Source organism: Phaseolus vulgaris, chromosome 9, assembly GCF_051622355.1.
Source record: "Phaseolus vulgaris cultivar YP4 chromosome 9, ASM5162235v1, whole genome shotgun sequence".
NCBI classification, from domain to species: Eukaryota; Viridiplantae; Streptophyta; class Magnoliopsida; order Fabales; family Fabaceae; genus Phaseolus; species Phaseolus vulgaris.
In genome coordinates, this window is record NC_143506.1 from 11,422,181 (window position 1) to 11,437,745 (window position 15,565).

At 30.8% G+C, this 15,565-nt stretch overlaps 2 protein-coding genes and 1 non-coding gene across 6 annotated transcripts; 1 reads left to right on the top strand and 2 right to left on the bottom strand.

Annotated features, from left to right (window-relative positions):
* Positions 1–266: 266 nt before the first annotated feature.
* LOC137822871 (uncharacterized) lies at positions 267–2,123 on the bottom strand. The gene is made up of 8 exons (XM_068627884.2): positions 1,956–2,123; positions 1,677–1,795; positions 1,337–1,572; positions 1,084–1,251; positions 903–1,010; positions 751–826; positions 579–674; positions 267–506 (listed from the first exon to the last, which is right to left on the bottom strand). The coding sequence occupies exons 1-8, from the start codon at positions 2,116–2,118 to the stop codon at positions 399–401; spliced, it is 1,074 nt and encodes a 357-aa protein (XP_068483985.1). The 5' UTR covers positions 2,119–2,123; the 3' UTR covers positions 267–398.
* Positions 2,124–2,272: 149 nt separating this feature from the next.
* Positions 2,273–9,375, bottom strand: LOC137822868 (uncharacterized). Of its 4 annotated transcripts, none has more exons than XM_090295535.1 (8): positions 9,121–9,375; positions 8,403–8,495; positions 7,736–8,146; positions 6,870–6,927; positions 3,102–3,399; positions 2,814–3,020; positions 2,497–2,739; positions 2,273–2,409 (listed from the first exon to the last, which is right to left on the bottom strand). In XM_090295535.1, the coding sequence occupies exons 5-8, from the start codon at positions 3,393–3,395 to the stop codon at positions 2,278–2,280; spliced, it is 876 nt and encodes a 291-aa protein (XP_090151661.1). In that variant the 5' UTR covers positions 3,396–3,399; positions 6,870–6,927; positions 7,736–8,146; positions 8,403–8,495; positions 9,121–9,375; the 3' UTR covers positions 2,273–2,277. The 4 variants fall into 4 exon arrangements, 3 of the variants coding, with proteins under 3 accessions (XP_090151661.1, XP_068483981.1, XP_090151660.1); XM_068627880.2 differs by lacking the exons at positions 2,273–2,409; positions 2,497–2,739; positions 2,814–3,020 and adding an exon at positions 3,491–6,694 and having other exon boundaries at positions 3,180–3,242; positions 3,323–3,399; positions 7,736–7,815; positions 8,019–8,146; XM_090295534.1 differs by lacking the exons at positions 2,273–2,409; positions 2,497–2,739; positions 2,814–3,020; positions 8,403–8,495 and adding an exon at positions 3,491–6,694 and having other exon boundaries at positions 3,180–3,242; positions 3,323–3,399; positions 7,736–7,815; positions 8,019–8,146.
* A 3,198-nt stretch (positions 9,376–12,573) lies between these two features.
* TRNAW-CCA (transfer RNA tryptophan (anticodon CCA)) lies at positions 12,574–12,645 on the top strand. The gene has a single exon. It is a non-coding gene; the product is annotated as a tRNA-Trp (tRNA).
* Positions 12,646–15,565: the final 2,920 nt, after the last annotated feature.

Genomic DNA, 15,565 nt, shown 5'->3' on the forward strand with positions numbered 1-15,565 from the left:
AATTTATTTTTAACCATCATAGAAAATAACACATTTTATGACGGTTAAAATTACATCTATCATAAAAAATATTACTTTTTATGACACATATTGTTTTAACCATCATAAAATATGTTATTTTCTATGATTGATAATATTTTAACCGTCATAGAATGCGTTTTTTTTTAATTCTTTTTTGATATATTCATTTTCTTACATGCATAAAGTACCCTGCATAATAATCACAATTCTCAAGCAAATATTTTTAAAATAAAATCTTAACGATCTAGCATATAAATAATGATATATTTAACTAAAAGTTAATATGTTGAAATTCATACAAAATTGTTAACTAGTTCTAAAATTATCATTTAGAGTAAATACTTAAAAGTGAATATGTTGAAGTTCATACAAAACATTTAACTAGTTTTAACATGAGAATTTACAGTACTTAAAAGAAATGATGCCAACTGCTCTCGAACCTCTTGTAGCACTTCCAACTTCAATGGAGATGGATCATTGAATATCTACATAATCAAATATTGAAGATGAAATTAACATTTAACACATTTAACATATTTGAGTTAATTATATATTACCTCCTTCCACGAGTCCTTAATGTTAGCAGATATAATTTTATGCATATGTCTCATCAAATAATACCCGCACTCATAGTTTCCCGGTTGATATGAGCACTACAAGTTAAATACAAATAGAATAATATAATAATTTATACATTGCAATTTCATACTAGTAAGATGAATTACTTACATTTGGTGCAATGTATTGTAGCTTCTTCTTAGCAATATGTGGAAGTCCTTGCAACCTTAAATGAGCTTCCATAGCTCTACAAATAGTTACATACATTAAATTTTATATTATTTATAAAATCATATAACATAACAAAATAATTGAAAACTTACGCATCCAGTATATTTCTAATTGCCAAACTATTAATTTTCTTGTGTAATGAACACAAGAGAACAACAAGAGATTGTCGAGGAATAATTACTATCAATTGCCAATGGCCCCTACAAGATGAAATAATATTAGTAACAATTGAATTTTAGATAGATGTGCATTAATTTATAAATGTATACTTACTGATGCAAGTAAGGTGCTAAGTACACCTCTTTGTTCCCATTTTGAAATGTCTCTTTGAAATACATCTGCACCTCACTAGCTTTATTCCCAACACTCTGAATGGCAACAGGGTCAAGAAACCCATATATGTTAACATTTTTTTTCTCAATGCACAGATGATGTAAATACCTTGAACATAGAAAAAAAATATTGTTATAACAACATATGGAATATATTAAAACTTATGAAAAGTTATTATAGGAAGCTTACTTACATTAACCAAAGTTGTATTACAGATACGCATATCATATCAGTACCGGTGAGAATATCAAAAATATCCCTTTGGCACAGAAAAAAAGGGATGTTTTTAGTCCTGCCTACAACTTCCAGTGGCATATCTAATTGTATAGGTTGCATCCTGATAGTCGCTGCCATTGCACCGAGTTGCTGAAAAGTACTTGGATGTTGTTGTGAATGATTCACAACTTCCTTTGCTTTTTTAGTATCATTCTATGCATATATAAAAAAATTAAGTAACACTAGTATATCAATTTAATTAATTATAATACCTACAAAAAGACATATGCATAATTAAAACAAGTAAAGAAAATTACTCTCAACATAATTGGTTTTGCTAATCTAGCTGGCCAAAGAATGAAATTCCCAGGTGCTTCTCCCACCGTCTGAACCTCCTTAGTAGGCACAGGGATTCGAGCAACAGCATCCCGAACGTCTACAACAACCACTCTTATCATATCATCTACAATTTTCTGGTGGTGGATAGTTGACCCTAATGTATACATTTTACCTAACACAAATAATGTAATTGAAAGAAATTAAATAATATAATTAGACTAAAACATATCAAACAATATCATTAAAGTAAAAATTACCTAAGGCCACCAAGTACTCGAGGGGATCATCAATATACAATTCGCAGTCTGCAAGGATAGTAGGACCAACCTCCTCTGATCCTTCAGGAGCATCACAACTCTCCTTTGTACTTATACGAATAGGGGAAGGCTCTGAAGGGGCAACAGAAGGTTTAACAGACATGGATGCTAACTCTGCTCACATGTCTAATAACAACTCTTTCTTCAATTCAGAATATACCTCCTTTTTAATTTCCTTCCTAATATCTTCTTTGAGGGATTCCATCTCGGTCTCACTAAGATGTAATTTACTATAATACCGAGGTGGAGGACCAAAGAATTGTCAAATTCCCACCCCTCTTCCTGCAGCACGAACACGTCCAGGATGCTCTGGGCGACCAATGGCAACCGTCAATATGTCCTCACGCCCTTGTGGAATGAACAATCCCTGCGTGCTTTGCTCCACCAACTCATCCTACAACACAAATTTTTAAAACTTATTTTAAAATATGTGCAAATAAACATAAACATTCAAACATGACATACAATATAAGTTACTAACAATGCGCTTAGCTACGCTTTGAACTTCTTCAGATGTGTAATCCCCTGATGGTCTTTGGCGAGCTCTTTTCCATTTTTCATGTCGGGGAGGACGGGTTATAATGCTACAATTTGAGTCCTCGGTGGAGTGAGAGGAAGATATCTCTTTAATCATTTTTTGCTCTAATTTATCATAACCCTCACGAGATAGTCTGTGAGGGTGAACATTCTTTTTTTGAATCTCTTGTGCAGCTTTCCTCTTAGCCTATTATATACATAAATTAAATTATTATAATGCATGATAATTAGACACTTAACCAACATATGATATTAATTTACCTGAAAGGTAGGGTCTAATCGCCTTTCTCGAAAAGTCTGCCATGTTTCCTCATCGAGGAATTGATATTGCTCACAGGGGTTTTTTTCACCCAAGGCACCATAAATATAACGACTAGTAAGGTCACTCTTAAAACCCCTCCATCGTGCCCCAGCATATGAAATCCACTTTTTCCTCAATAAGTTATTATTTGGGACGTCATATGTGATCTGTACAATAAATATAAATTATATATGTTAAATAGCAATTATGTATGCTTACAATGAAACAAATAAGTTAAGATTTCGTACAATGATACTCTGCCAAATTTGATTCTTCACCATCTCTGGAACATGCTCCCAATCATCAATAAGAATACTAACTTTGCTTCTACCAAGCAAGGCCACATAGCTAGTAAATTTTGTACTATGCTCTCCCAAAGCTTTACCCGTCTGCATATCAAATTGGATTGGCAATCTCTGATTAGCATCGCGGCTGATAGTCAACTCTCTCAACCTAGTCCCACGCCTACCTTTTTTATGGGTAGATGATTGACTCTTGTCCCCATCTTGTGAAGGAGGGAAGATATCAGATGGATTAGACATATCTCTGTTCAAATTATTAGATTGTAAATTATTAGTAAAAAACTAAACATATAGTTATTAAAAATATAAAGGATAAACATAAATAAATGTTTTACATTGTCAAATTGGAACATTCTCCCACAATCCTTCATGATGATCATCACGTGTGGCATGCACATCATCTACTTCATTATCGACATTCAAGGTTGGCATATTTGTGGAGAAAGATGGAGTCTCACTTATATCGAATGTTAAATTATCATTCTCATGAGTACCATGCATGATTCTTCCATGGAGAACCACTGACCACCGTTTGTTAGTGAGATCAGTAACATAAAACACTTGTTTTGCCTGAGATGCCATGATGAATGGCTCTTCAATATAACCTACCTTTTCCAGATCAACCAAGGTAAAACCTAGATCATCAGTCTTCACGCCACTATTACTGTCAACCCACTTACATTTAAAGACAGGAACTCTAAAAATTGTGTAATCTATCATCCAGATGTCTTCAATTACACCAAAGTAGCACATTGATGCCATAACAGAATATTGATCTTTTGAACTAGAGAAATGCATTGATTCAGCCACCACCATTACTCCACTATTTTGCATGGTGCTTTTTTCATCTTCAAATTTTGTGTAAAATGAATAATTGTTTATATCATAACCACTCCAACTTATGACTTCAAAGTTTGGCTCAGATGCTAGCCAATTTAATGTATCAGAAGTTGTATTATCATTTTGAACTTGTTGTTTAAACCACTTCAAGAAGCTTTTGTTGTGCTCATTAATCACCCACTTCTCAGACATTCGTGGGTTTTTTCTCTTCACAATATCTTTATGAGCATTTAAGTAGGGGATGACTTCTTTAGTGTTATTCAGTATATAAAAATGTGCTTGAAGAACTTCATCTCGTGTCAATGTTATAACTTTTGCACTTCGAGTACCCTTACCAACACCTATTCCATGGTAACGAGACTTAGGTACCCCTATCGCTTCAACTTCTGATAAGTATTCTGTACAAAACTCAATGGCTTCCTCTGCAATATATCTTTCAACAATTGATGCTTCAGGACGATATTGATTCTTTACATACCCTTTTAATATCTTCATGTATCGCTCCATGGGGTACATCCATCGTAAGAATACTGGACCACAAATTTTAATTTCTCTAACTAAATGAATAATCAAGTGAACCATAATATCAAAAAATGATGGAGGAAAGTACATCTCCAATTGGCACAATATGACTACAACATCATTTTGTAACTGATCCAACTTCTCAGGGTCCAAAACTTTACTACATATTGCATTAAAAAAGAAGCACAATCTAGTTAAGGCATATCTGACATTCTTAGGCAATATATTTCGAATAGCCACGGGTAATATTTGTTGCATCAAAACATGACAATCATGAGACTTTAAGCCAATTAATCTCAAATCTTTCATGGATACAAGTCTCTTGAAATTGGAAGAATAACCTAGTGGAACCTTCACGCCTTGTAAAAACTCACAAAAACTTTTTTTCTCTTGTTTAGACAGCGTATGACATGTCGGAGGCAAGTATGTGCGCTTACCATGAGACTGTGGAGCTAATTGTTCTCTTATACCCATTTCAACCATGTCCAAACGAGCATTGACACCATCTTTTGTCTTCCCTTGAATATCGAGGAGTGTTCCGATAATACTGTCACACACATTTTTCTCTACATGCATGACATCTATACAATGTCTCACATCAAGCACCCTCCAATATGGGAGATCAAAGAATATTGACCTTTTCTTCCATATGTTACTTCCTGTGGCTTTGTTTTGTGTCTTTCCAAACACAACTTGGATGTCCTTCACACGCTCATATACTTGCAATCCAGTTAAAGCTGTTGGAGCTAATTTGTTTTCTTGACACCCATTAAATGGTTTCTTTAATTTACGATACGGATGGTTTGATTTAAGAAATCTCCGATGTTCGAGGTACACTGTTTTCCTTCCATGTTGTAATTGATTATGACATGTGTTTTCTTCACATATAGGACATGCTTTGTGGCCTTTGGTGATGTATCCACTCAAATTACCATATGCTGGAAAGTCATTGATCGTACAAAATAACATGGCATGCAACTTAAAGGACTCACTTGTGTACCCATCAAACACATCAACACCTTCCTCCCATAACATCTTCAAATCTTCAACCAACGGGCTCAAATAAACATCAATGTCATTTCCCGGTTGTCTTGGACCAGAGATCATCAAAGATAACATCACATATTTGCGTTTCATGCACAACCATGGTGGTAAGTTATAAATCACTAACAACACAGGCCATGAACTATGTTTACTACTCAAGTTACCATATGGATTCATTCCATCTGTTGCAAGTCCAAGCCTAATGTTTCTTGGATCATTGGCAAAATTTGGGAACATGGAATCAATTTTCTTCCATTGCAAACCATCTGCCAGATGCCTTAAATTACCATCCTTTTTACGTTCATCTGCATGCCATCTAACAAGTTTTGCATCATTCGCATTACTGAATAATCTTTTCAACCTTGGAACTATAGGAAGATACCACAACACTTTTGCAGGAGGACCCTTCTTAACATCATGTTCAAAATCATCATATTTCTTCTTGTATCGTGATATCCCACAATGTGGACATTGATGTAACTTATCAAATTCCTTCCTGTACAACACACAATCATTGGGACATGCATGAATTTTTTCAAACTTCATACCCATTGGACACAATATCTTCTTCGCATCATAATTACGTGTTGGCAACGTATTATCTTCAGGAAGCATGTCACTTAACAACTCAAGCAATTCTGTGAAACTTTTATCTGTCCACCCATTTCTTGCCTTCACAGTAAATAATTTTAATACCGCCGACAATCGAGTGAACTTAGTGCATCTTGGATATAAAGGTTTTTCAGCATCAGTACACAAATTTTCATACACATGTGCATGTTGGAAGGCATCATATCCTACATCACGGATCATTTCCTCTAGTTGATCATCCATCTCTAAATCAACTTCTTGTGCTTCAACTTCATACATATGTACACTTGGTATGTCTACTAATTCACCATGCCATATCCACTTTGTGTAACTTTTTAGGAAACCATCACAAAGAACATGCTCTCGAATAACTTCAGTCGGTAGTCTTCGCTCATTCAAACAATTCACACACGGGCAATAAAATCTTCCATTATTATCTGGAACATTCACCTTTGCAAATTCAAGAAATTGTTGTACTCCATTCTCATATTCATTTGTTGTGCGTTTGTAATTGATCCAACTTCGATCCATTGTTATGTTCTCTGACATAACACAACAAATAACTATATATTTTAACTTTATGGGTATTAGTGTATTTACGGATCAGGTTGGATCGTCTTTCGGAATATCATCATACAATGTTGCCAAATTTGAAATAGCATACAAATCATAAATACAATAAAATAAATATTAATAACAAATAAATATTTTACATACCTTAGACAATGTAGGTTAAAGAGTCAACGACAACTTGGGAAGAGACAAAACAAGAAAGCTGGTGCATTCGAAGAATGAAAGAAAAACATAGAAAAGTAAGAATATATAAAAATATTTTATTATAATCATAATAATTTACATCTTACAAACACTTTTATTGGGAATACAATCATATTAATTGCACAAAATGAAAGCATAAAATTTTCCATGCCTTAGGGAATAATCTCATACCAGGGTTGGATTTGGTTTACTCTTGTTTAATGGACCATATGTTCAATTCATTGCACAAACGTAGCCTTCAAGACTACAGAGTTTGCTTAACCAAGTAATGGGTAAGTGAAATGGATCATATAATCTAATAATTTCACACTTTATCAATTCACAACGGCGGCCAGTGACCCTGCCACATGCACATCAACTCTACCATCTACAAATCACTTTCCAGGACAAATTCTAATTGCATTCTAATTGCCTTTAAATTTTGTTTGTTGAAAAATTTAAATCAATACAGAATATACCCAAATTAAATATAATATAATATTTAGACAAAGATCACATTACATTTTATTTTTCTTTCTTTTTTTTGCTCTCTCTCGGTTCCTAATTTAAAACCTAATTTAAAGTATTACACACTATCATTGTTCACTTTATTGTTCTTAAGAATATGTAAGAAAAAAAAATAAAAAAAAATCTAACAACAATAAATTTATGAAATGTAAGAAATATAATTTATATCGACAAAAACTGCACCAATATTAATACTTCTTCCATTCCATTTTTTAGGCCTATCAGAAGAAAAAATTATAAAATAATTAACCACTTCCACATGTAAGATTTTATTATTAAAGAGGGATAATAGTATGAACCTGTAATGAGGGGTGTTTAATGGAAGGCAAGTGCGAGACAATATAGTCAGAATAGAGAGGAAACGATCAAAGTCACCAACCTGGATTAGCAAAGGTGTATAATGTCATGCTTATGCTAAATGAAACTTTAGGTTAGAGACTAAATAAAATCTTCCAATGAATGCAAAACAGACAAAGTGCTAAGCTGAAAAAACTAATTAAACAACATTAGAAGCTGAAAAAATGCATGTTAATCCACATTATTAAAAAGCATGTTAATCCAAAAATTCTAAATTGTATGTACGCAGAGTCTTCATCATGGACAACTGTGAAGAGTTGATTCCAGAGTATCTCAGCTTTGTTAAGGGTATTGTGGATTATGAGGAGCTTCCTCTCAACATTTCTAGAGAAATGTTGCAGCAAAACAAGATCCTGAAAGTCAAAGATTACTTATTAGTGCATGCGTTTATTAGAATAGAGAGAGACAAAGGCAGAGACTATATTAAACCTGAATGAGTAATAAATCCTTCCTGAACAGAACAAAACATGAGAGAAAGAAAGGAAATACTCCCTGGATAATTGAAAATTTGGCAAGGAAGTATTTGTTGCAAGTTATTAAAAGACTAACATAACAAGAATAAATAGGAGTTCATATAAATCATGAGTAATAAATCAGAAGCTAAAAAACCTTCAGAGCAAACTGTTGAACCAGCCAAGGAGATAGTGAAACTAGAATCACAAGTTGAGAAACCTTCAGAGCACTATGCACTAGCAATCTCACCTACAAAAAGAAAGTCATCGTTCTTCATGGAATATAAATATAAATATTATTCTTAGAACTGTGACATTGATTATCAATCCTTTTTTTTTTTTACTAACACAAGCATCTATATATACAACTCAGATTCACGTATTCTTGATTATCTAGGAACTTACTATTACCCCATCCTGCAATTATACCTCATAAGAAATTTCACAATTTCACACACATCTAACTCATTCACTTACTAGCATGCTAATTAATTTATTATAAAATTTTAAAAACAACTTCTACTTAAATCAACATGTATACTTATCTAGCAATAATTTGTTGTTATAGTTAGTCGTGACAGGGTAACAATTGTCTAATTTGAAGACTCTCCCATATATATATATATATATATATATATATATATAACAGATGGCTCTATTGTATCATTTGGCTATGTATGCGGAATACATAAACAAGCAGAGAATTCAAAAATGAATTAAAAAATATAGGCAACATGATCATTGTGCAAAGGAAAATAAGTATTTAGGAATTAAAAAAAGGAAAAAAAAAATGGGAAACTCAAAATTCAGAACAAAACAAGTTTCGAAGGAAATGAGAAATGCATCAGATTGAACCAAACAAGCGGAAGGGTTACCGTAGGGTGGAAGGAGAAGCTTCAGCATCGTAGTATGGAAGAAGAAGCTTAGCACGCAAAAATCGTAGTGTGAAAGAAGAAACGCGGGAACCATAATGTGGAAGAAGAAACGCGGAATCCGTCGTGTGGAAGAAGAAATGTGGAAGCCCTAGTGTAGAAGAAACGCAGAAGCCACAGAGCCGCAGTGTGGAAGAAGAACGCAGAAGCCGCAGTGTGGAAGGAAGAAGAAACGCAAAGCGGCAATGTGTAAGAAGAAACGGCACGCGGAAGAATTAGGGTTAAATTTTTTTGAAAGCAATAGGGTTAAAAAAATAAGAATACTTATTATGTCAGTTAAAATAAAAAATTGACATAGTAAAAACTTACTATAACATTTCTACACTGAACAGACATAATAAATACTTATTATGTTAGTTTTTATTTTAACTGTCATAATAAATTTTATGATTATTACAAAAATGCCATCATACCATTTTCTATGACAGATAAAGTATACCCGTCATAATAACCTGTCATTGATTCCTATTTTTGCATTAGTGTAATTAATAAAACTTATTAAACAATAAATAAAATAAAAATGTACAAAGATAATTGGAAGAATAATGTGTATAGTGATAATTCCGTGGACTGCACCGTCATTATAGACTGCATGCATGGTGTTTTTTCATACCATGCCTTCCCAACTACCAAAGGAGGAAAATTCTCCATCTGAACTAATTTAATATTATAAACAAAAGTCAAACTATACTTTTTAGAAATACACGTCACAAATTTAACACTAAATTTGATTCTTTTATTAGTTTCATTGTGTGATGTACCTTCCGTCAAGCATGCCAAGTGAAGAAGAACAGCAATATTAAAATTATCACAATTATATAACATTCATTTAAGTGTAGAATTGTTTACATTTTTCAGAGTTGTCGTACAAATATAATAAAAAACAACCTGTAAATGTATATTTTTTTTATATTAAACTAACTATTTATGAAGTTTGTTTAAATTATTGTATAATACAGAAATTATAGTAAGTAGTCAACTAGAGCATGATTTTTTTTATAAAGTTTTTATCTTACATATTATTATACAACTTAACAACTTAACATCTCAATTGTATTGATATTTCAAATAATAATAATAATTATTAATCATCACACCAGTTGTTAGATACATTATACTATCATGAAAACAATTTAGGCTATATTTAGGATTAAATTCTCTTTTGATCTTGTAAATTCTTTTCTTTTTGAATCAGGTTTTCGTATAAAATTTTATTTAATTTATTTGTTATTGATAAAAAAATTCTAATAATTAATCTTTGAAAGTTGAATATAGGATAAAAGAAAATTTAATATGTATAGTATATTATGCAATTGTTGATCACATCAAATTAATTTACCATATTATTGTTGATCGTCAATGGGTTTATCTGTGAAAAAGAGGAAAGTTTTAGTGTAGGTGAAGAGAGATATAATAGAAGTTTAGGTGGATAAAATGGAGGAAAGTAGTTATTGCATTGGAGAGGTGAGAATGTGACATAAAGCACGTTAACCACCTTTTGTTTTTGTGTGTTGAAGAACAAGTTAAGTGGTTAACCATCCTTGTATGATGTCTTTTTCATATATCTAAGATACTCATGGTACGATGAAGTGACGAGAGGAGTTGAACTACATAATGTGCTCAATAAATTTGAAAACCGACATAATTAAAATAAATAACTAATGCCAAGAATATGTCGGTAATGAAGTATAAGGGCATGGTATTAAATATTTTAGTGTTTTCGTTGGTGTCTTTAGAAACATAGGCACGACCGTCCAATTTTAGTTTACTTCATCTTTGGTAAGCCTCATTGCTCCAAATACAAGTTGGAAAATCGCTATATTCTTATAACAACAGCTTCAATATATTTCCTCCCATAAATCATTTTTATTATCTAATCACATTCAAATTACAAGATTACACTTTTTAAACAAATTTTTTAATATTTAAAATATAAATAGTTAAAATAAAGTAGCAATTCAATAACCCCAACCTTTCAATTATCATTTAATCACTAACTAAGTTTGATACATTGAAGCATATTGGTATCATCGAAAGTTGAAATACAATTATATCAGCAATAATACTAGTTAATAATTTAGCGCGTAACTACCAAATAATTTGTCGAATATTTTTCATTAATCACAATTGATTAATGAACAAATGATAGGAAAGGAGCCAATTACATGTCGAGGGATTCGGAGTTGACTGAAAGTAAACGTGGGTGATTTGCTATTAATAGACATTAAATTCCTATTTTAAATCTAAATCAATAGTCTAAATGTAACTTAACTAAATAAAGCATTATTTTATATAAAATTAAACTAGATTACGAGAGTCTTTTTCAAATAATTACTTTAAAAAAATTACAAGATTGATCATATTGAAATCTTTACATTACGGATAGTTGAAAGCTTGGTTATGAGTAAAGTCCAAAACACGCAATGTATGTTTTTCATATTTGATTGATGTCCTGAGCCATTAGTTTGCATGATGTATGTCAAATTTTATTAAGAGATCTATATGACGAGTAGAGAGACTTTAACAATTTTATTTTAATAGTTATCTTCACATATGTTTGTACAAGAGGAAATGATTAAGGTTTATTTTGTTTGTGTAAGAAGGTTAGAGGGGAAAGAGATTTAAGTTGGTCTTTTGTTATATAAGGGTTAACGTGTCCCTAAAATATATATATCTTATTTATTTATTTGTTTTTTGTTGATAAAAAAAATGAGAGTCTTTTTTGAAAATAATTAGTCGAGTTTTAGATTTTTTTTTTCTTGAAATCTTTTTTTTTTCAATCTGTCTTTTTATTTTTAAATTAAATTTTAAATTTGTATGAAATAAATTATTAATTACCAAATATGATATTTTAATACAATATAATAAATAAAAAATAAAAATTATATGTTAATAAACATTTTATTATTGCAACCTTTAACTATAATATAATTTATATATTTAAAATATTTTTTTACTGTAAAATTTATTTACATAAAAAATCCTATAAGTATTATTTCAATATTTAAAACTCTGGTATCTGTACAAATAAAACTATTTGAGAATATTGTAAAAAATAGATTATTATCCACTAAAAATATAAACATTTTTTAATAATTATAAATGCGCATATTTGTAAAAAATGGAGAGCCACATGGCATCTTTTAATCTCAACTACATTTTTTCCTTGAGTGAAATGTTCTTTTAAGAAAGTCAAAAGGTAAAATACTTTTATTAAAGTCAAATCTAAAAAGGTAAAATTGGAGTGTAAGTTATAAAGTTGATAATATTTGTATATTATTTATGTTGTTAAAATTAATACAAAAGTAACCACTGTGAAAGATGCTAGAGCTTGTATTAGGAAATTTGTGAAATAATTGATTTTAATAAAGTTAAAGAAGAGATGATAACATCAACGGATCCGTGGCGCAATGGTAGCGCGTCTGACTCCAGATCAGAAGGTTGCGTGTTCGATTCACGTCGGGTTCAAACCCCGTTCTGCTGATGTTTTTTTATAAATAATAATATTATTAAAAGTACGTTTAAATTACTTTAAAGAAAAAATGATTAAATTACTTATATATATTTTTAATTATTAATTTGATACTTATAATTTTAAATAAAAGAAGTTGATCGAATTAAACATACAGTAGGTAGAGTGTTGGCAGAATAGAGCCGTGTTAGGACTGATTAACATTTGGTGTGCATGCATCTTAAATAGTATTTAATAACGGTTTTCCAGAATTGACGTTCACTCAATCACGGAAGTGAAGTCCAATAACTCAAATTAATTAAGACGTAATAGTTAACAGTTTGCTGAAAGTGTGAACACTCAGTTGGGGTTGCAATAACTACATTAGTTAATTCATGATGTGCTTTTTAATTATATCTTATCTTTAAGTATCAATGTCGCATACCAGTTGAGGAAGGTCGTGGTAAGAGCGTGGAGGAAGAGTGAAAAGGTAGAAAAGTTTGAGAGAAGGAAAAAAGGGTGTATTCCATTAACCAAAACCACGCTTTTTGTTGAAAGAACATGGATGGGTTAAATTTAAATCCTTTTATTTGTTTCACAATAAGTGGAAAACATAGTTTGTGCGGTGAAGAGTGCGAGTGACTCGTAAAGAGTTGACTCGAATGAGATCAGAAAAGTGGCTTCGAAATCCATTCATATCTATTTCGATACAAGAGTTTTCCTCAAACGCACGGGTGTAGACGAGGGAAGAAAGTGCATATAGATGCATAAGAAGGAAGAGGGTTATTTTTGGAGTTTGAAGGAAGTAAAAAATGATAAAAATTGATGTGAAGTTTTGAGAGATGTTGATGGTAAATTAAATAATAATGGAAGTGAGAATGGGATGAATCCAAGTACCACGGTTTAGGATAAATGTTGGTGAAAAGTGAGTGAGTATTGTAGACAAGGGTCCAGGAAACAAGGGGGTATGGAGTGACATAGGGCGTGGGTGTGGGACTTTGACAGTTACATTCCTATGCATCAAGTTATTTCCAAGGGGGTACCCACCTTCCCACTCAATTCTTTCAACACACTCTTTCTTTCTTCCACTTTTCTTTGCCCCTATACCACCATTTCTATATATTCAAGTGAGTCAAAAACGGTTTCCCAAATAAAATAAAAACAATCATGCCTTCTATGTTACTTGAATGAACAAATTAGCATACATTATTTATAAGTATTATTTTAAAAAACTTTGTTCTCTCTCTAGGTGAAAAGAATGATATTTTTAGGAAGTTGTACTTCAACCCTCAAAGAAGGATTACTGAGTGAATTATGGAGACCAACCTATTGAGTATTATTCGAACGTTCAAAACTGTAAGAGTTAGAGAGAAAATATGTAATATATAAGTATTAATAAAGTGAGTGAGATGATTGAATGATTACTCTCTAAGATCAATGTGTATTTATAAACGATTTAAGTTATTTGAATAAAATGTATAACTAAAGATAATTAAGATAAACAAAATGCATAACTGTCTAAAAATATAAGTAAAATTTACTTTCACATAATGCAAAAACAAAAAAAAAATAATGTTTCTTCTACTACTACTTTAAATTTTAAGCAAAACAAAAATATCAAACTATTTATATTTTAAATTATATTATCTCCATTCATATGTGTAATTGCATGGTATTTAAGTATGTTACATTTAAACTAATTTTTCTCTCACTAAATTAATCCATTTTGGATAAACTAGACATTGAGGCATAACGTATCTTCAAGTAAGAAATCAAACATTCGTATTCATGTATTAATGTCTTTATATTAAAGTTAGTATAACGTGCAGTATCAACCAAAGCTTTCGAAACAAATTTAAAGATTTTTTTTTTACCAAATATCTTTTAAGTTGAATATTATTAATTAATCTAAAAAAAGTAAATGAATAAACAGTTAAAGTACTATCAAGTTTAGGTTTATTTTTACGAATCATAATATAAGTTGTACTTTTGGAGTTATAAAGAGGGTTTGAAGGTTCTTGGGCGTTGGCATTTAAGCCATGCTATTCAAAATTGTGAACTACAAAAAACCTAGAAATGAGTGGGGAATTAATAACAATTGTACGTAGTTGTAAGTTATTGTCCTTTAACCAACAAAATACCCTTGTAAGTTGATAAATAAATGTTTGTTGTTTATTTTAGTCTATAATAAATAGGTAGGTAATATAGGGGACGATGGGTTGAAAACCTTGCACTCACACTCACTCAAAACCCTACACCAATAACTATTCTTTAAAATAAATAAGCAATTAAAGGAATAAAGTGTACACATCCAAACTAGTAATACCATTTCAAGTGTATATTTAGAGAAAAATAAAATAAAATATAAGTGCTTGCTTATAAAAATATAACCATAATATCATTAAGAAAATTAATGTACTTTTGTTTTTTTTTCATCTAAAATTTTAGTCTATATTTATTCTGAATTAATATTACTGTTGAATTATAAGTTTACTTAATCTTATAAAATACATTCATAATATTATATATCATAATATAAAATATATTTATCTTTCTAATTGATACGAAATCAGATAATTTAAAAATTGTTAGTAGTTTACATTATAAACCTTTAAACCATTAATTTACTTCATCAAATTGAGACGAAAATTCAAAAATCGAGGAAAGAATTCAGAAATGCACTGCAAACAATAGTATATTTTTTTTCCCTATTTTTCTTATTTTTTTTAAATTGCTTCTCTTCCCTATAACATAATCTAACTTAATATTATGAAGTTGTAATTTAATTTTTGCATTTTATTTCAACATGCTTGTATGAATATCATCGAAGATCTATATATGTTAAAAAAATTATAAGTACTTATTATTTTCAACTGATTTCATATATAATTTGTTTTGGTATTTATATTTGTCTTTTAAAATAATTGCTACATACGG